This window comes from Amphibalanus amphitrite, unplaced genomic scaffold (assembly GCF_019059575.1).
Source record: "Amphibalanus amphitrite isolate SeventyFive unplaced genomic scaffold, NRLGWU_Aamphi_draft 000326F_arrow, whole genome shotgun sequence".
Classification (NCBI taxonomy): domain Eukaryota; kingdom Metazoa; phylum Arthropoda; class Thecostraca; order Balanomorpha; family Balanidae; genus Amphibalanus; species Amphibalanus amphitrite.
In genome coordinates this window covers 135,769-156,001 of record NW_024881821.1, presented here as the reverse complement: position 1 = coordinate 156,001, position 20,233 = coordinate 135,769, and the positions used below count along the sequence as shown (strand labels likewise).

The window sequence follows — 20,233 nt, the reverse complement described above, 5'->3', positions numbered from 1 at the left end:
CTACGCCGGTGATTCTGAGGGTGCTACCGATCACCGAAAGCACCACATAAGCCCTTAGTGTCACTGAGCTTTAATCCCATACCGGCCTTCCGAGGGCGCCACGTCAGTGTACCCATTGCCCCACACCCCTCCAGCTCACACCCGGAGCGGGTAAACTGTGTTATACCTATAGCAACGAGTTTACCACCGTTTTACGTTACCGTGTATTTCTCAAAGTTGACTCAAAATGGTCCAGTATAAAATCTGGCCTGCCAAACTTATGGCGAACGCCAGGCCCAAACCAAAGCGGGATGACAAAAGCAGATGTTGTCAAATCGATACTGTATCAGCAGAAACCATTCAGATGGCTAGGAAAATGCCGTGTGTTGATGTTTAGATGTATAAAGGAAACAAGAAGGAAAGAAGTCCGGAAAAGGGAGGAAAGATCCTTTCACGCTGCCTCAATGTTGAGGGGGCGCCGCCCCCTCGGCTCTGAAGTTGGGGGGGCAAGCGCCCCCGCTGCCCCCCCTGTTCCCGGGTCTATGTCTAATAGTGCAGCGTATGAGACGATAAAGAAACATGACTTTCATCGAATAAACGCAGGATGTACCAAATAAACAGTGTTGTTCTCCATCGTAAAAACACAGACGAGTCAATAAGATAACCGAAAGTTTCGGGCAGGGCCGATTGAGACGAAAACTTCACTCGCTAGCAGTCCATTTTCCGAAGGCACTTTCAACAGTTTTTTTTTTCGAATATGGTAAACCTCAAATGACCTCGGTGACCTCGAGGGGTCATCGCAATGTTTTGCCTATCGCAGGCTATCCTATAACTTAGCAACTACTGGGCCATCGAGGTCACCGAGACAGGGGCGGATCCAGGAAAACTCCAAGGGGAGGGTCATGAATCGAAGTGGTGCCCCTACCTATACCCAAAATTAAAAACTCAACGGATTTCGTCCACTTCATTTTGGTGGTGCCCCCATTTTCAGTTTTTTATTTTTATTTTTTATTTTTAGTCAGTATCTTACCTATTAGCCACAACCACATTTACCAATTGTAAGCAAGTATATATGAATGTGCTATGTGTATATATGTTGTGGACGCTGAGTAATGAGTACTTACCAGGAACGTTATCAGGTAAGCAAATCGTTGTCAGTCCGACGAACTTGACCCTGGCGTCTAAAGGGTCTATCCTTGACACTTCAGGCTTGTCAGGGGCACCAAAGTTCTTCCAGGGACACCACAAACCTGTCAGGGGCACCTACGGCCTTGTAGGGGCGCCACAGGCCCGCCAGGGGCACCACAGGCCTGCCAGGAAGCAGGGGCACCACAGGTCTAGCAAGTATACACGACAGGCCTGTCAGGGGCACAACGGGCCTGTTGGGCCCATGAGCACCCCTAGGGGCAGGGGCACCACAGTCCTTCCAGGGGCACCGCAGGCCTGTGAGGGGCACCAGCGGTCTAGCAGGGGCACCAGTCAACACAGGCCTGCCAGGGGCACCACAGACCTGCCAGGGGCACCAGAGGCCTGCCAGGAGCACCAACGACCTCGCAGGGGTAACTTGGGCCTGTCAGGGCCCAGGGGCACCACGGGCCTGTCGAGAGGCACTTCAGGCTTTTCAGGGGCACCATAGTCCTCTCAGGGCGCAGGGGTAGCAGGGGCACCAGAGGCCTGCCAGGGGCACTACAGGCCTAGCAAGGGCACCGCTGGTCTATCAGGGGCACCACGAGCCTGTCATAGCCAGGCATCTCAGGCTTGTCAAGGCCCAGGGGTACCACAGGTCTGTGAGGGGCACCAGCGACCTAGCAGGGGCACCAGTCAACACAGGTCTGCCAGGGGCGCCACAGACCTGCCAGGGGCACCACAGACCTGCCAGGGGCACCAGAGGCCTGCCAGGGGCACCACCGGCCTCGCAGGGACACCTTGGGCCTGTCAGGGGCACGACGGGCCTGCCGAGGGGCACTTCAGACTTTTCAGGGGCACCAGTCCTCTCCGGGCGCAGGGGCACCAGAGGCCTGCCAGGGGCACCAGCGGCCTAGCAAGGGCACCAGAGGCCTGCCAGGGGCACCAGCGGCATAGCAAGGGCACCAGAGGCCAGCCAGGGGCACCACAGGCCTAACAAGGGCACCACGGGCCTGTCAGGGGCACCTCAGGCTTGTCAGGGGCACCTCAGGCTTGTCAGGGCCCAGGGACACCACAGTCCTTCCAAGGGCACCGCAAGCCTGTCAGGGGCACCAGAGGCCTGCCAGGGGCACCACAGGCCTAGCAAGGGCACCTCTGGCCTGTCAGGGGCACCTCAGGCTTGTCAGGGCCCAGGGGCACCACAGTCCTTCCAGGGGCATTACAAGCCTGTCAGGGGCACCAGAGGCCTAGCAAGGGCACCACAGGCCTGCCATGGACACCACAGGCCTGCCAGGGGCACCACCGGCCTTGCAGGGGCGCCTCAGGCCTGTCAGGGGCACCACGTGCCTGCCGGGGACACTTCAGGCTTGTCAGGGGCGTTACAGTCCTGTCAGGGCCCAGGGGCACCAGGCCCGTGGTGTCCCTGCTAGGCCTGTGGTGCCCCTGGCGGTCCTGTGGTGCCCCTGTCAGGACTGTGATACCCCTGATAGGCCGGTGGTGCCCCTGGAAGGTCTTTGGGCCCCCGGGCCTCAAGGGGGGGCCATGACCCATGTGACCCCCCCTTGGATCCGCCCCTGCACCGAGATCACCTGAGGTCACCATTTTTTGTGACGACTGACGACTGACAAAAATCACATGCGCTGATTCGACTGCTGCTGATTTTGTCTCGATCGGGTCGACGGGCCGATCGCAGATCGATTGATAGGATGGCTGTCCGTTAGACAAAACGTACCTAAAGTTGACCTCTTTAGGTCACCGAGGTCACCTGAGGCCACCCGATTAGAATGTCGATGAGTGATATCGAATGCGGTAAACCGACTGAGGACATTTTTATTTTTTGTCTCGATCGGCCTGGTAGTTGCTGCGTGAGGAATGCATGGAAGGGGATGGCCGGGAATTGCGGTACCTACGCGAAAACGTTGAGTTGACCTTCCAGGGTCACTGCAGGTCATCGTATAACAGGGGCATGGGAACTACTTTCAGACGGGGGGGGCACACCATAATAGATATCAACCTAGGATACCCCTAAATCTAGTTTTCTCAAGCCAGGTTTAGGCCACTTATTTTTTAATTCCTTATTTTTTTCCAACAAAAGCACATTAGCCAAAAAAGTGTGGTATTCCGTATCATAGCTATGGGGGCACCACCCACACGGCCCCAGAGTGGGGGGGGGGGCAGGCTGCCCCCACTGCCGCCCCCCCCCCACCCCCCGGTTCCTGCGCCTATGCCGTATAAATGACCTATGTGGAAATGCATAAGGCAAAACGAGTGGAAACATGTTTGTCTTAATTAGTCCAGCTCTTTCTGAGTTATTAAATACAATGGGATAGCTGCAACAGGCGGAAACGTCAACCTTTCAATGTCACCTGTCGTCACCCTCATCCTCATGGCCGCCCTTTGGGGTTGAGGTCACCTGAGGTCAAGATGTTCGAAACGCCTGTCAAATGACTTACCCTGATTCCAATGAAGCCAGTTTCGTATTGAGCGGTGATTTCTTTAGGACGGTTGGAGAGCCGAGAGGTGACAGTCAAACAGTGTGGTCCGGTCCGGCCGGGTCAAACGCCCCGTCGACCGTCACCCGTCGGAAACGGATCCGCTCTCGGACCCCTCGGACCCGGCAGCGTAAAATGTGCATACCGTCTCAAATATTTTTAGTCCTGAGAGGTTGCTCTTTTTCTCTTTTAGAATATAATTCGTCGGGCAAATTTTCTATTTAATTTAGGAAAAAATGAATAAATTATCTTTTTTACCTCATTCGTGTCTTATAAATCAATTATTTAGAATGCTTGATAGACTTTCTTGTTCCATTTGCAGTGCAGTTGCGGCGGTTGTGATTTGTTACCCCGGGCCTGTCACTGTGTGTGAGAGCTGAGAGGTGAGAGATTTTCCGTAATTTTAAAATAATTTTGCGTGCTTTTTCAGATACAGTTATGTTTTCAATAATACTCAGAATGATTTACTGAAGTATGACAATAAAAGCAGTTTCATCGGGCCAAAGACAAGTCATCAAATGCTTCAACCAAAGATGCTTTCTTTCCTGAGCTTGAGCTGGCATCGCGCATGAATTAAATTTTATTATTTAGTCTTAAAAATATATTAAAATGCATTATGGAAAAACAAATTTCTCCATCAGTGCCTCAGTCTCTGAAGCTCATTTCTTTGCTGCTGAATTTGCCTGAGAATCACAACTTTTTCACTGTTTTGACTTTTGATATAATTCAAATTTTTGGCAATGGTGGGGTAGCATAGAAATCACTGAAATGGTTATTTGACAATGAATGTTGATGATGAGGAAGAGCTCTCCTGTAATTTTTGATAATTACCCTGGCAAATAAATAGACATAGAACTTAGAAGAGTATAACATAAAGTTTTCTGCAATTAACTTGTGACCCCTGCCACTTTTTGTAGGCCAGGAAATAAATAGGAGCATGTGGCTTAGTACTTTATCAACTCACATGCACACATACATGGCTGCAAAGAACAAACTTCAATTTAGAAACATGCAAATATAAAATACAGAATGTGAGGACATACAGTGCGGGGGCTACACTGTCCCTGGATGCAGAATTTCAAGTGGCCCCTGGAGGCAGAAATGCAGACACTGGAAGTTGCACCAGGGCTAAGTTTTTACAGAAGTGTGTTACACAATAACACATACCTGGGGTGCTTGGTTCAAGAAGGACTGGCAGCCTGTATTTGTCATTGTGCATGATGTGGTAACACCAGATCACAATCCTGTCTTGTGCTTCGCTTGAAGAAATGCAGCCAAAGCCGCTGTCTAATATCTTAAGCTCTCCCAGAATGAGTTTATCGTGTGTAGTGCTGAATGTGTAGAAAAATGCAAGATCTTCAGCACTGAGTCATTGTAGTATCTCTAAAACAGGTGACACTTGGTCACACTTTTGTGGCCAATGCTAACCTACTATGGATGTATAGTTGATCACTTTTTGATTGCTCCCTCTCCCTCAACACATTTCTGTTTGAACCATTGCTACTTGAGGAAAGAGTGTATCTGAGCCAGGAGAAAAGCAAGGTGCAGATCAGGGAAGAGACAACATGAAAGGGCGATTGGCAGGGCGCCTGGGGAGCAAGTTTGCCAATCATTGCCTATGATGCATATTGCTTAGAGTTAATTGTACCATGTTGCTGCTTTCAGGAGGATCTTTCATGGTGCTCTCGACCAAATGATTGAAATAAGAAACTGTGGCAGAGTCCCAGCATGGACCTACTGAAGCAGCGACTTCAAGCCATCGCCGCCAAAGGACGGTTGACAGAGGAAGAAAAGCAAAAGGCAAAGAAAGAGGAGGATGCCGAGGCTGAACGTCTCTACACAGAATGGAAAGGAAGCAAACAAGAAACTAAGGATCCATCTCTGAAAGTGATCCCTCGCTTCTACTTGAAACCACCAGGCGATGAGGACATTCTGTTGCAAAAGCTGCGGGAGGAAGCCCGCGCCGTCTTCCTGCAGCGTCGCAGCGAACAACTGCTCGACAATGACGAGCTGAAGGCGCTCTACGTCACACTTGACGAGCACCGAACTCCTCCGCTGGACACCACCGAGGGTATGCTCGGCTGGGATGATTTCTGTACCGCCTCTGAGAGAGCCACGCCCAAGTGCAAGCGCTACTTCACGCCCTTCGTCTTTGCCAAACTGCAACAGGATGATCCATACGGCCGTATCAGCATGATGTCGTTCTTTAACTACGTCATGCGCAAGATTTGGCTTCATCAGACTCGTATCGGCCTGTCGCTGTACGACGTGACTGGAGAAGGGTTCCTGCGTGAGATGGATCTGGAAAACTACATCCTAGAGATGATCCCGTCTCTTCCCCAACTCAACGGGCTCGAGAAGTCCTTCCACAACTTCTACGTCTGTACGGCAGTCCGCAAGTTCTTCTTCTTCCTCGACCCCCTGCGCACCGGGAAGATCAAGATCCAAGACGTCTTGGCCTGTAGCTTCTTGGATGAGCTCCTCGAGCTTCGCGATGAAGAACTCAGCAAGGAGGCACAGGAGTCGAACTGGTTCTCTGCTCCTTCTGCGCTGCGCGTCTACGGGCAGTACCTCAACCTCGATCGCGACCACAATGGCATGCTGAGCAAAAGCGAGCTGGCTCGCTACGGCACGGGCACCCTGACTACTGTCTTCATCGACCAAGTCTTCCAAGTGTGCCTCACCTATGATGGCGAGATGGACTACAAGACGTACCTCGACTTCGTACTGGCTCTGGAGAACCGTCGCGAACCACAAGCTCTCCAGTATCTGTTCCGAATCCTCGACGTTCAGCAGACTGGTTGCCTGAACGTCTTCGCTCTCAACTACTTCTTCCGTGCCATCCAGGAGCAACTGAAAGCGCATGGACAGGAGCCAATTCTCTTCGAGGACATCAAAGACGAGGTGTTTGACATGGTGAAGCCGGCCGATCCTCTGCGTATCACACTACAGGATTTGGTGAACTGCGGTCAGGGCGATACGGTGGTCAGCATTCTGATCGATCTGAACGGCTTCTGGACTCATGAGAACCGGGAAGTGCTGGTGGCTGAGGGTGATGATGCGCCGGCAGCTGCGCTGGTGGCGGAGAGTTGATGGGTAGTTTGGTGCACTGAGAGGATCGCTCGAATAGTGAAGCACAGGTCTTTGTTTGGACTTGCGAGAGTTCCTGTCATGTAATGACTCTTGTTGCTGGTTGTTCAATGCTTACATCTTATTTCACTTTGTCGCTAGGCTGGTAGTTTCCATTACCATTACTCATTGTCATTTTGGCATGACTCCATCAGTCAAGTCTTATTGGTGACTTGGTTGGAACAGGGCTGTGAATTGTCATTTCTCATTTGGTCAGGATTGATGCTAAGTCATTGCCAGCAATTTACCTCCACGCTATGTTCGGTTCACACTTAACAAAGGTTTCATGCAAGTCGTGTCAGCGTATCTGCTTACCCTACTGTTCCGCCATTTAGGAATCTCATCCAGCACAATTTTTTATGGTACATAGATATCAAACATATCGCCTAAGCTGGCTACATGTGCCCATTAGGTAGCTCATCTCTGCTGTGGAAAACGGCTTGTTAAAGTAAGCATGCTACGAGAAAATAAATCGTGACGATTGCTTTACACATCGTCTTTGAATGCCTGAAAAGTGGAAACGCTTCATAGTTCAATGATTGTCTGAGATAACATGAATTAATTAGATCAACGCTCGAAATGTGGTTGGGTAAAATTAAGAACAATTGCACAGGAGACACATCCATGTTGTACAATTAGACATATTTGTTCCAAATGACTTGTCGTTTGCTAAAAGACGACTAACCGATCGGGTAGTGATCGATCCGTCAATCGCCATTTTCCTACATTTGTTTAGGGCGACGATTTGAATTGTACGATGTAAAATGAATTGCTTTTTGTTCTTATTCGCAAACGTCTTTCTCCAGATCAGTCATGAGCCTATCTTCGTGCTCCACCCTGCGCTGGTGGCGATGCCTCTCACGGCCGCTCAGCCTTCACCAGCGCCACCTACACAGAACGTCTCCGCTCAGCCGATGGCGAGTGGCCCACCTAGTAGCGCCACCTACAGCCACGCCTTTGAGCTCGATCTCATCTCATGAACCGTTGCGCATATCAGCAACTCCTCGTCCTCGAACAAAAGAAGCGAACCGTCTGCATACGATGTCTCCCGCGCTACGCCAAGCGAGGCCACCTGACCTAGACTTCAAGATCATCTACCGGTTTCCGTACATCATGTCGGTTCGGCTGATTTGTCGGCTGAAGATCTATCAGACGGGTCTCACGCTGGCTGCAGTGCCGGTGATGGTCCTCCTGCAAGATCTTGACGCTGCCGCCAAGGTAAGATGTATCTTATTTGTACAGCCCTCATGGCTGAAATATTTTTTAATGTGAGAGACTGGTTGTGTGTATGTGTGTGTGGGAGGATGAGGGGATTGACACTGCGTTTTTACGTTTGGACTTGTGAATATTTACTGGATAATGAGTACCTACCTGAGACTTTATTTTTAACTGAAGCCAGCGTCAGGCGATAATATTTTCATTGATCTGTCCCCATGGTTGAGTTATGCGGAAGGCCAGCCCCTGACTGATTTTCAGAACGTGCCTTGGCTTGACTTTTGTTCCCTGCACTTCGGCGTCGCTCATCAGTCTGTAGAAGTCTTTTCAGCTGTCTATTTAGGTAGTGTTCTGACGATGTTTTTGTCTGTTCTAGGTGGGAGCTGTCGGCCTGTTCGCTGCCGGCATGCTCTACATCATGGGCGAGTTCTTCCGGCGCTTCGTCGGCCTTCTATACCTCCACCGGGACGGAACACAACTGAAGATCGCTCACCTAACCTTCTGGGGAGGCCGTAGGGACATCGTCATACCCGTGGAGGATATTGTGCCGTTCTCGGAACTCAAAGACTCACCGACTGATGTGTACTTCAAGCTGCGGAGATACTCGGGTCCGGAGACGTTTTATGTGTCGCTGCGTTATGGCGGTATCTCTAGTATGGAGAGCCTAGAGGCTGTCTTTGGGCCGCTGGAAGACAGGTGATTGGGCAGACAGCTAGTCGTGTGGCTAACTGAAAACTAGCTGTTTTATCGTCTTTTTTAAACTGCTATGTGATTTTTGTTTTGCGAGTGAAACTGAGCTGATGTATAGCACTATGAGCGAGAGAAGCTGTGAAATGTCAAACTGATACATTGCTATTGTGTTCGCTCGTGAATATATACCACAGTCAACAGTGCCCTAATATCTATTGATAACCTGGGTTCATAGTAAAGCAGCATCAATTTGTTTCTGACACAAATGCATTCTGGGGTCCGGGAATATAGCATATGTCTGTTGGTTGGCTGATAAGTTGCGCTTAGTTATTTCCATTTTCTCTCGAGCATATTTTTCATTAGTTGTGCGTTTGATTATTCGTTTAGTTATCACGTCCCCTTGACTCCTTCCCTTAGTAGGGCAGATATATTAAAAAATCATATCCAACACAGAAAGCTGTATAGATTGATCTATCACAATGCGATGAAGTTTCCACTGATCGTTACGGAAAGCCAAATACATTATTATGTGCAGGATTCACCAAACTACGCGGAACTCAGCCTCTCAAATCATCTCGAGAGGGCAAAACCTCAGCAAAGGAGATTCTCGCCCCGTATCCAGGCGAGTTAGAAGCGTTGATACGCTTCTGCCCAAATAACGAACCACGAGAGAATACACGTACAGGTATTACAAGTGGATTCGTCCTCAAAGGGACGCTATCAGAAAGGGCGTACGAATTAGAGTTCCACTTACACGTCGAGAACCACGTGGGGAACTCCGTGGAACAGGGTACACGTGGCACGTGCCGCGCACGTGTGACCGGTGGTACACGGAGAAAGGAATGTTAGAAGATCGCGGCTCTGTTATGTACACTGTTAGGCGGACACCGTCTTGGTGCTCCCGCGTGATGGCAGATCATTCCTTCCTGCGCCGCGAGATATCCGCGCTGTCACTATCCGAAATAACGGATACAACAGTCGTTCAAGTCCTTCGCACAACGCAGCGCACAACCTCGCGACAGCGAGCCACATCGAGTCGTTAAACCTACCCAGATGGCAGCACTGTCGCCTGTGTCGCCTGCATAGGTGGCAACACCATCGCCTCAAGTTCCGTACCATTCCGTGCTTACGGAACACACTCCAGCGTTTGACAGCAATACAGCTAGAGTCTACAACACCAAAGGATGGCACATTGACACCAGATAAGACTAGCGGGTTACATAAATCTACACCAATGACCTGCCTCGTCACATGACACGACCTGACGGGCCCGCGCTCCACCACACAACCGCTCTTAGCTGCGTAATAAATAGACGGCTGCCGGGCTGCCCAACTCCGTCTGCGGCGAGCCTGGCGCATCAGCGGCGGTTTCGGCGCCGCCCACGCCGCGTCCGTCTACGGTAAAGCTCTCTGAACTCGGCCTGTTTGTGGCGAGTGTGCTCAGTCCCGTCGGCGACACACTTTTCGCGCGCGCTTTCTCAATCGGCGCATGCGCCGAGACCAGTTGTTCTTCCACTCGAGGACAATGCTCTTTTTGTTGACGATGAGGCCGGAGCGTCGCTGCGGGTCCGCGCCCAGAATCAGGTATTTGCTGGAAAAGGGGTAAATTAAGTCAGAAAACGAAAACATCCGACATCGAAGCCGGCTTGCTGAACCAGGTATACATAATCTACCGACATTACAGTCAACTAATCAGACATCTCTACTCGAATCACATGTGGACGATTGAACGATTGAACCATCTAGCCATTCACAGCATAGTTTCATAACCATATAATCGAATAAATCGAACGATATCTTTAGACATGGTTTAGCGAAGACCAACGAAACTCCCGCAAACCCCATATAGTTAACACCCGATTCAAAAAGTTACTGACGAAAAATCCAACTATCTCTAGTTATACGGCCAATCGTGGTTTCCACAATACTCAGCAAAGCAGTGTTCCATTTTTCAGACTTTTTGGTGGCAAATTACACCTAATGGGGAAAATACTTTCATCCCTAAAATACGAATGACCGACTTAGCTTCCTCTCTGAAAAAAAGTTTCATGTATTTCCAACAGCCAGTTTACATGTCACTTGACAGGTTGATGCACCCACATTTTTGTTTCACAACCTGTCAAGATTCTGACATGAAATCCTGGTTTATCAGTTGGCATACAAATTGGCATTATACCATTTTGCAAATACACTTTGGTTATTTATTTCCTTTTTTCTCATCCTACGATTTTTTTTCTCCGTCAGCACACCCATCCAAAATCCAATTTTAGAACACTGCAGCAAAGTGCTTGCTGTCTTTGATTCTCACGAATCCCTTCTACATCCTATATTCTATTCCATACCTGTTGATTTTGATTTTCGGGCAGTTGCAGCTGATGTCCTTCCTGCGCACGAGCAGGTAGCTAGTGCCGCGGCGCAGCTTCCACTGCGGGGAGCGGCGGTACACTGTCTGGATGTTGATGACGTACTTGACGTAGCTGTTGAGCACCTGCTGGTCCACCACCTGAGCCAGGAGCGCTGGTGGTGGGGGAGGGTGGAGGTTAGAGGTCAGTACTGAGGTCAAGATAGAGACAGGTCAGTGCACACTACAGGTCGAGGTACCACAATGCTTTAGGTCAAAACAGAGGTCAGCTCAGCCTTAGACCAGTTGTTAAGTTCAAAGCCAATTTTGGGCAGCGTTTCGGCAATGAAGTCATGGTTAAGATCAGTCACATCAAGGTCAGGTCAGAGCCATGACAGCACTAAATATGCGCAGTGCTGAAGTCAGCATAAAAGTTTATCGCACGAGGTCATAGCAGGAGTCAGCAGTCAGCACAAGAAGGTCGCACACCGAGAACCGAGACGGACTGACGAAGTGGAAAACTTTCACCGATGCTTCACCACCACAGGCAACACTACTCCAGCAGGTTGAGCGATCAGCAAAAACTCGCCCTTGTGCGGCTTGCGGTATAGAAAATGGTTACTGGGCCATACCATTTAACATAATTTGATGATATTTAACTATCATAGAGTCCTCTAGACACTACCAATTTGTGTAACCTTTTTAACAAGCTTACCATAATCTCGTTTGCACATCTTCTTGGCGTTCACTTTCCGGCTTGTTATTCGGCATCTGCCACATTTATCTGTGAAAAAAAGAAACCGTATATCAAAAGACTGCTAAAAAAGTTTGGTTACGGTCGTCGATCTCGTACGAGAAAACGTCTTCAAAACACATCACTCAGCAATGTTTCCTTGGAGGCAACAGTTTAATTCGTATACGCTGAACATTGAACAAAAGAGGTCTGGAAAGCGCACACCCTAACCGTTTGAAAACGGTGAAAAGTGAAAACTAAAGGCGATGGAAATAAAATTATCATCTCCTTTGCGCTCTCCATGTTTACAACTAGCTTTGCGCTTTAAGCCGAGATACACCGAGCATTACCACTGCCTCTTTTCACCTGCCCACCTTCTATTCCCTCTCGCACGGTGGTCTCTGACCAGTGATGCTTTAGTTTACCACCAACATCGCCATTTGTCGCCTACGGCCACACAACCGTGATTAATGGGGCGCCATCCTGTGTATCTATAATTGAGTTCTCGCCATACTGGCCGGCAATCGCATTCACTTATTTTGATTAGGCTTTTATGGTGCTAATGTAGTTATTTATTGGACTGGTCAGGTTGGAACCCCTGCGGCGCGAAGTCTGGGCTCGCCATAAACGAAGGGCGGCCGGAGTAGAAGGGAGATTGGGAGGGAAGAGAAAAGACGGTTGGTGTCGGACGATATTAGAAACAATTACCTGTGAGGGACCCGCCCTGCGGTTAGGGCATTGGCGGAGGTCAGTGACTTATAGGGTGTAGCGTTTGGGTTTACCTCAGGTGTTGTCATAGACCACACACAGTCGAGGAGAAACAGGAAGGGTCAACAGGAAAGGGGGATAGAAAACGGACTGGAGGGACGAGAATAAGAAAGAGAGGGAATGAATGAGCAAATAAATTGAGAGAACAGAGTGAGAGAGGAAGAGGGAGAAAGAGAGAGAGAGAGGGGGAGAGAGAGAGAGAGAGAGAAAGAGAGAGAGAGAGAGAGAGAGAGAGAGAGAGAGAGAGAGAGAGAGAGAGAGAGAGAGAGAGAGAGAGAGAGAGAGAGAGAGAGAGAGAGAGAGGGTGAAAGGAAGGAGGAAGGGAGGGAGAGAGAGCCGACTATCGCTTCACCTGATAGATTGAAACTAGACCACCGTCTCACGCCCAACGGATGCGTGACCACCGGCACCTTTCCGGGTTTAGCGGTTCCATTTGTCAGACTTTGGGGAGTTGGAATCGGTTCTTAGGGGGATCTTCCGGATCAGAGGTGCCCTAATCACGCTGCGTCACGTGCCCAAGAGCTTTGATAAATAAACGCGGCAGAAAGGACGCAGATGCGCGCGAAGGCGTCAACTTCCCCCTCTTTCGGCAACCGGTCAAAGGCGAGAGATGATAACAAATTGCGGGTCACGACTCAGAAATCCTTCTGGATTTGGGCCGCGGGGAAAGCCGCGACTTCGGTGGTTTGCCACGTAGCCTGGCTCGATGACGTTTATCTCATTCGCTACACTAAGGAAGCAACTTCAATTTGTCAATTTCCGTTACCTACACTCAGTACTCAGTATAGCTCGCCCCTCCTCCCCCCCCCCCGCTACTTCAAATTAGTCGCTTATGTCTGTCCCTAACTGCCTGCTGGTAAATAAAATGTGACTCATCACACGTTCTTCAAAATTACGTCACTCTGACTGAAATGAAGAAGCGACTGTTACATTTATGCTCTCATTTCAATAGCGGATGGCAATGTCCCGTCTCATAACAGAACAGAGTGCCACAAAACGTTTTACTACAGAAGCCAGTTGTGTTCATTTCGGGGCGTCATCTCATCCCCTTGGGGCCCTTGGGTACGAACCTCACCCTGCGTCAGTTATTTGTAAGGGTGATATTAAATGTATACCTGTGCCGTCGTCGCTGTTTATTGCAACCACTTTATGACGCATTTAATGGATTCCAGCTTTGAATTATAGCCAAAATATGGAGAGTAGGCAATTTCGGGCGGGTATCCTGCCTGTACCGCTTGACATTGACGGATGTTGTGGCTAAATTACGCCCAGGAAACATTTACTTTGTTATGGAAGAGGGGGAATATGAGATGCTGGATCGGTGTTAAAAAACAACTTACTCTGTGTGCTACAAAATTAGAAGTGCAATGCATTAGCCACCCGGAGGGGAATAATCCATTTTTCAAATAAAATATGACTGATGCATGCAGCAATCAACAAAATATGACAATTTTTAAAATCCTGCTCGAAAGAAATAAAACACCAGGATAAAAATTGGAGAAATATACACGATACCAAAAGGCCATGAAAATCATCAATAGTTATTGGCACCACCGAACCAAAAACGATGGTAAATTGAGCCGCAATTTCTTTGCCATCGAATTGGTGAGGAAAGCAAAGTGAAATACGCAAAGCTCAAAACGTTATCCTTGGTCTCGTCCTTCCGTCCAAAGTCCAAACACACCATTCGTCATAAACATCTAAAATGTAATTTTATATCTCGTGTGATACATTTGTGGTGAATGATTTCCTTCAATCTCTCAGTGATCTACAATGCAACGAGTTACAAATCTGCAACAGACCACCTTCAAACAGACAGATCCACCAGAGATTTGTCCGATCACGGCTCCGTTTGGCTCTGGCCGTTCAAAAGATACACCGACTCCGCCGTAGCAGCAGCCGGCGGCTCGCTTCAATCAAGCATCAGTCTTCTGTCACCCCTGGCCAGGCGTCTTTCGGGATCGCTCAGTTTATTTAGTCTGAATGGTAGTGATTGGTCGGTGCCGGTTTTCGCTAGCACCGTCGGAAGCCTTCAAACAAACCGCCGTATTCCACAGGGAGGGAGAGAATGAGATCATGATTTGGGCCAAGATTGATACTTGTCTCGTACGGGTTGGATGTTAGGTATTTTTACACGATCACATATCGTACTGGATCGAATTCGATCATTGGTCTAACTTACAAAGGTGTAAGCATAATGAGAAATGACTGAAAATTCGCAAGAAACAACCTCAAGGAAGCTAAGAATGGATCGGGAAATGGATTTCAATATGTGCCATCACCTGTAACTGGGCTGATCATCACCCGTTTACGATGTTATGATTAAAAGTAAACATTAATATGACTAATAAACTTACTTTGCTAAAACCGAAGCCGGTGAGGCAAGTAAATGCCGCCAAAGGGGTGATCGGGGTGGCACTCCCCCCGTGACAAGGAATGCCGTTGAATTTCACGCCAATGAGCCGCTCTCGCTCACCTCCCCTGCCCCACCTTATTCCGCTCTGTCCTTCCTTGATCTCTGTTCTCTCTCACCCCTCTACCACACCTTGTTCCTCTCTGTTCCCGGATCTCTCTCTCGTGCCCGGCCCGTGCCTGCGAGGAGCAGACACGCCCCGTATTATTGCCCCAATGCCCCGCCCCGCCCAGCCTGAAGCGAACGGTTGCTTACCTAGTCTCATCGTCGCATAGGTATACGACATAGAGGCTACATCTGGCACGTGAGCTGTCTCAAGGGACTACCTCAGATAATTTTGACACTTTGGCTTCCTCAGACAGTGACATCGGACGACAGAGTGACTAGCTGCCAGTCAGTAAGCGACTGCCTCCTTCTGACGGCAAGGCTGACTTCTTCCCTTCCTTCATTCCCTGACGGAGGTGCTACCTCCGACTCCGTGGCTACCTTCTTTACACGACTACCTTCGACAGATTGGCTACCGACATTGGCTACCTCCCAGCGGTTGCCAGCTCATCTCAACCCTTCCTCAGACGCGGCACTGTGCTACCACAAAATAAACCTCAGCCCTTGCGGTAAACTTGGATCCTTACTTCTAAACACACCCAACCCTCGCGTCGGCCGTGAAATCAGCCGCCAAGAACTAATCATACCACGGTTAATCCAGTTATGGATACGCGATCAGCTATCGAAGCTTCCTCGTTCGTTGCGTGGAGACTGTGTTGCATGATCCGGTTAAATCCCGTGAACTAGTGTGGGTTAGCACCTGCCGGCCGTCGATCAAGCCATGATATCCTTGCCATGTACAATGCAGTGCAATGTGTAGGTACTGTGTAGTGCATTTACCAATGCGGCGTCAGATCAAAGAAGAGCAAGGACGGCAGAGGAAGCCGGCGAGTGGCTTTCATGTTACTTTACTTTCCATATCAGTTTAATCTCATTGTGCATATGGTTTTATTCCAGTGGCGGCGCGTGGCAATTTAGACTAGCTTCATTGGGAAACCGGAAAGGTATGCATTCATTTTCGTCTGGCCATAGACCTCTGTACACGTCTGGCTAATATGACAACACCTAATCGCGGTCGGTCCTCCTACAGGCTATACCAGAGTATAAAGACAACGGCTATACCACGAGTCAGCCTCAAAAGACATCAACTTCCCAACCCCGGGGAGACGGGACCAGGCGTTTGTCTCCGTCCCGCCTCAATACACCGGCCCGCGTCATAAAACACCGAGACCGTCCGAACGTGGCAATATTGGTGCGCTTGTTTGCGCCGAATGGGACACCCCGCGGCGACTGTGGCGCACTAGATCCCGATCGTGGCGCGTCTGATTCGTTCCGAGACGTTGGTGGTGAGAAACAAGACGGAGAAGGATATTTTTCCCAGGGTAAATACTTGCACAGGTGGGTTCAGTATGAAGTCTTGGAAAATATTGAGGTGATACAACCGCTGGTCGTACAGAGACGGAATAACTAAATGGAAGATGCAGATGTTTCAAATGACTGGGTTATCGATGTAAGGCCGTGACGAATGCGATATTCATTTTCTTATTGTTTGATGGAGTTATGCCGCAAATTCATAGCTATTTCGCATGAATAGCAAAATGCTATTTAATAGTTTTGATTCTCTGATAAATCAGTCATTATGTGCCAGACGCCAGTCGGTTACATCTGTTGCAAAAGCCGAACTGCTTGCTTCACTTCAACCTCAAAGGTTCGTAATCTTGCTTTGAAGATTCCATGTTTGTGTCGGGTTAGAAAAAGTACCTTACACCGGAAGAAAATGCTTCTGTGTTTCGAAACAATTCATTTCGCTAGTCAGGGCTGTCCGAAAAATATCTTAACCGTTTGAACTTCAGCCTAAACATTTAAAATAACCCCTCTTTTTATCATCAAATTAGTACCCGTATGCATTAGGACGTGCTATTGCCATCTAACCCAACGCTATATCGTAAATGCAGCTCGTTAATTGCAATTTTGTATATAAAAATATTAACAGGAAATGCTCACATTTAGATCCGAGCAGTCTGAATTGAATATAGTAAAAGATAAAATCTAGTAAATGTACGATCGCCAATCAACCAAAAATGATCGGTATAGGAGCGTCATCACCAGTGGTAACGTGGCAACGATAGCTGAGAATCCGAACTTAGCACTCAAAGGTGAAATACCTCTCGCCGAAACCACATCGGAACAGCTTATCACGGAGCGTCAAAGAGCTCAGTTGTTTGAGCCGTTCGGGCTACGCAGTTAGGAACAGTTTAATGGAAAATGGCTGACCGTTGACCGTTGAATGAGAGGACAGTCACGGTAGTCCAATGTCCCCGTTTCCTAGAAAATTGAGAGTTAAATTTCCAGCTATAAGAAAGGTGACCTTACAAGCGGATCTTGGAACCCAGTCGTATGCATAATCGCTTCCACTCATCTTATTTCAGCGTTGCTGAACTTATGAAAAAAGTTGCCTCTAACTTAAGCTCAAACTCCCATCCCAATGTTGATTCCATCAAAAAACCATTTTTTAGATCAAAACTTTTCGGAAAATAGACAAAACCAATGCGGAAGATTATCACTAACTGAAACTGATAACTGAAAAGAGAATCGTTTTCATCACAGCATCTACGAGCCAAGATGATGACATCACGTGAACAATACACCCTCGATCGGGATATATCTCTCTCGTCTGCGGTCATGGCAGCGTTTTCAATAGCCAGCCCCACCCACTCCGGCCTCCATCGGACTGTGAATGCTGATTGCACGTCGCTTCACAATGAATGATACATATAAACTTGATTCAGCCTTCATGGGTGGCACATTACCATATCTTCACAAAGGCTGACCGTGGTCCGCGATTCACCATCAGTGGTGTTAATTTGGGCTCACATTCTTATACAGGTGACTTGTCGCAATTATTCTTCTTCTTTCTGCACGCCTTCATGACGACATAAAAGATTATGCCGTGATCTACGGCTGGAATCTTACTGGATGCATCTTTAATTCATTTTACATTAAATTAATGAGGACGGGTGGTTCAAAGCAGCTCGGGGGTGGCGTCGGTACTCAGGTTAGGTTATGTCCCGGTGGGGCATAAAGGTGTCATATTGCCACTTAACTTAGGATAAGCATTCGCCATTCACAACCGTGCTTAGATCAGCACGGTGATATATGGGTTGAAAATAAAATATTCATTCGTTCTTTTTGATGACGATAATGAAGGACGAACCACATGGATACAACACTTGTTCACATGCGCTTTGCAGAAATAATAAAAAAAACGTATACAAACGAACACCCGTGTTGTTCTTTTAATCACCAGCGCTGTCCAGCTTTGGGATCAAGGCCAAGACAAGTTTTACTATAACATTTCCGTAGTTTTGACTTGCTTCCAGGCACTTAAACTCACTGTTGATTGCACTCTACATAATTTCCAATTATATCGATATCTGGATCTTGAGTCACGTCAACTTGTTACCATTATGCGCCCATTTTTTATTCTCAGCCCCAGCCCAATCGTGAATGCGCATTCTAAAGCTGTATTTCTCGAGTCGACTTGCCTTCTCCTCTTTACCTTGCCTCCTCCTCCTCCCCCCCACACACATTTACACACTAACAGACGGTGAAGAGCGTTCGATCGACGAGAAATTTTGAAGGACGAAAAAGGGCATTTTGTCCACATCCTTTTTAAAAGTACGATACCATGCCCTCGCTCTTCCTCCCATTCCACTGGCCTTCGACGATAATTCTGTGTTATTCTTGCGTTTACAACAACTCAGATCACAGTACTAACCCAACTTACAGATTGTCCAACGCATTTGTTATGCATAGACCTACTTACTGCAATGACATCATTTCGTAATAGCATAACTTACACAATTAAAATCTTTCATAATTCAGAACAATAAGGTGCCTCTCTTCGTGGGTGTTGCATAGAATATAATGTGCACCGCACAATGCACAATGCACCTGCATCTCTAATTCTCCATCATCTACCTTTGATCATAAAACTGCCGCGCCTCCAGACTAGCAGCTTGATAATGACAAACTGCATCTCTAATCCTATAGCTCTCCCCTGCCCTCCCATCCCTCTACCCAAGCCATCCCCTCGCCTCCCAACCCAAGCCCACACCTCTTTCCAAGCCGGTTCGGCGGCTGGTCGGCAGCAGGCAAGTGACACAAGGATTCGAATTATCCGCATACAGCCAGGATGCCAACTGCTAGGCGCGGCCGGGCCGGAACCGCTGGGGTGATGACACCATTCAAGCTACCATAGCCGGTAATTACCTCCAAAGTCGATAGAGTATCCGGTGACACACCTTAAATAGCTAGGTGTTCGGCTGCAGTGGACTGCGGAGATACACTCTCCCCTTCCGACTGCTGCATGTCGGATTATTGGCACATGATGACTGATATGCAGGCAATAAAACATGCCACTCCCCGCACACCATGTTTGGTTACTCATTTGATAAGAGTTCCCTTGACCTATTATGTATTTGTTTGTGTTCAGGTTCCGCTCCAATGAAAATGAATTTTGAACAGAAATCCTTAAAATGTATGAGTTATTGCATTAGCGGTCTAAATACACCATGCGAGAGACTTGTTGATCAAGTCTCCCTGGCCTGGCATCCTGTCGACCAATGTCCAGTAGAGACATTGAACTATTTGGTTTTAGCCTGAAACTGGTGCTGAAGTAACCTACCTTCTTTGGGCTCCTTGTGGTGGTTGGGTCGCCGCCGGGAGCCTCCATGTGCCACCTCCGGTATTTCTGTACAGGAGAAAAATGTCAGCCGTTGAATCTACGTTCGCAAGAGCACAAGCTCACACAAAGATCACATGCACAGTTCTGTCTTAGTTCATACCTACTGAGTGTGACCAACTTTTAGTCCCTACCCCACTACCCCGTCTTTCTCCTCTGCTCCCTACCTCCTTTCATCCATCCTCTCTCCCTCTCCCTCTCTCTCTCTCTCTCTCTCTCTCTCTCTCTCTCTCTCTCTCTCTCTCTCCCTCCCTCCCACCCTTCCCCCTCCCTCCTTCCCACTCACTAATGCACGGTGCAATCGGCGAACGGCTCTGCTGGTATCCCTTGTCGCACCGGTTACACGTTAATCCTGTCACTCCATCCTTACACGTGCACTGACCCGTTGTCTGGTTACACGTCTTGCCCTGTGCGCCGATTGGGTGGCACGCGCAGGCTGCACACAAAGAGAGGGGGGTCAGAATAGGTCACCGAGGGGGTAGGAAAGGTGACGATATCTTAACAGGACGCGGTAGGTGTGGAGAAAAATCACGACACATTTACTCGCCATTTTTCTAGT

At 48.6% G+C, this 20,233-nt stretch overlaps 4 protein-coding genes across 4 annotated transcripts in view; 2 read left to right on the top strand and 2 right to left on the bottom strand.

Moving 5' to 3' along the window:
* The window catches only part of LOC122388545 (dynactin subunit 5-like), a 42,079-nt gene extending 38,384 nt beyond the window's left edge, over nt 1-3,695 (bottom strand). The window contains exon 1 of the mRNA XM_043379744.1: nt 3,558-3,695. The gene's annotated coding sequence lies outside the window, so the exon portion shown is untranslated. The remainder of the gene's footprint in view (nt 1-3,557) is intronic.
* Nucleotides 3,696-3,919: 224 nt separating this feature from the next.
* LOC122388542 (serine/threonine-protein phosphatase 2A regulatory subunit B'' subunit gamma-like) lies at nt 3,920-9,167 on the top strand. The gene is made up of 3 exons (XM_043379740.1): nt 3,920-3,979; nt 5,262-7,943; nt 8,317-9,167. Exon 2 carries the CDS (start codon nt 5,325-5,327, stop codon nt 6,687-6,689), a length of 1,365 nt encoding a protein of 454 aa, XP_043235675.1. The 5' UTR covers nt 3,920-3,979; nt 5,262-5,324; the 3' UTR covers nt 6,690-7,943; nt 8,317-9,167.
* Nucleotides 7,767-8,640, top strand: LOC122388528 (transmembrane protein 186-like). Its single transcript, XM_043379717.1, has 2 exons — nt 7,767-7,943; nt 8,317-8,640. The coding sequence occupies exons 1-2, from the start codon at nt 7,767-7,769 to the stop codon at nt 8,638-8,640; spliced, it is 501 nt and encodes a 166-aa protein (XP_043235652.1).
* The window catches only part of LOC122388543 (netrin-1-like), an 80,002-nt gene continuing 68,844 nt past the window's right edge, over nt 9,076-20,233 (bottom strand). The window contains exons 3-7 of the mRNA XM_043379741.1: nt 19,961-20,110; nt 19,618-19,683; nt 11,687-11,755; nt 10,973-11,147; nt 9,076-10,221 (exon numbers count right to left, since the gene is read on the bottom strand). Coding sequence (XP_043235676.1) covers nt 10,071-10,221; nt 10,973-11,147; nt 11,687-11,755; nt 19,618-19,683; nt 19,961-20,110 — 611 coding nt within the window. The 3' untranslated portion in view covers nt 9,076-10,070. The remainder of the gene's footprint in view (nt 10,222-10,972; nt 11,148-11,686; nt 11,756-19,617; nt 19,684-19,960; nt 20,111-20,233) is intronic.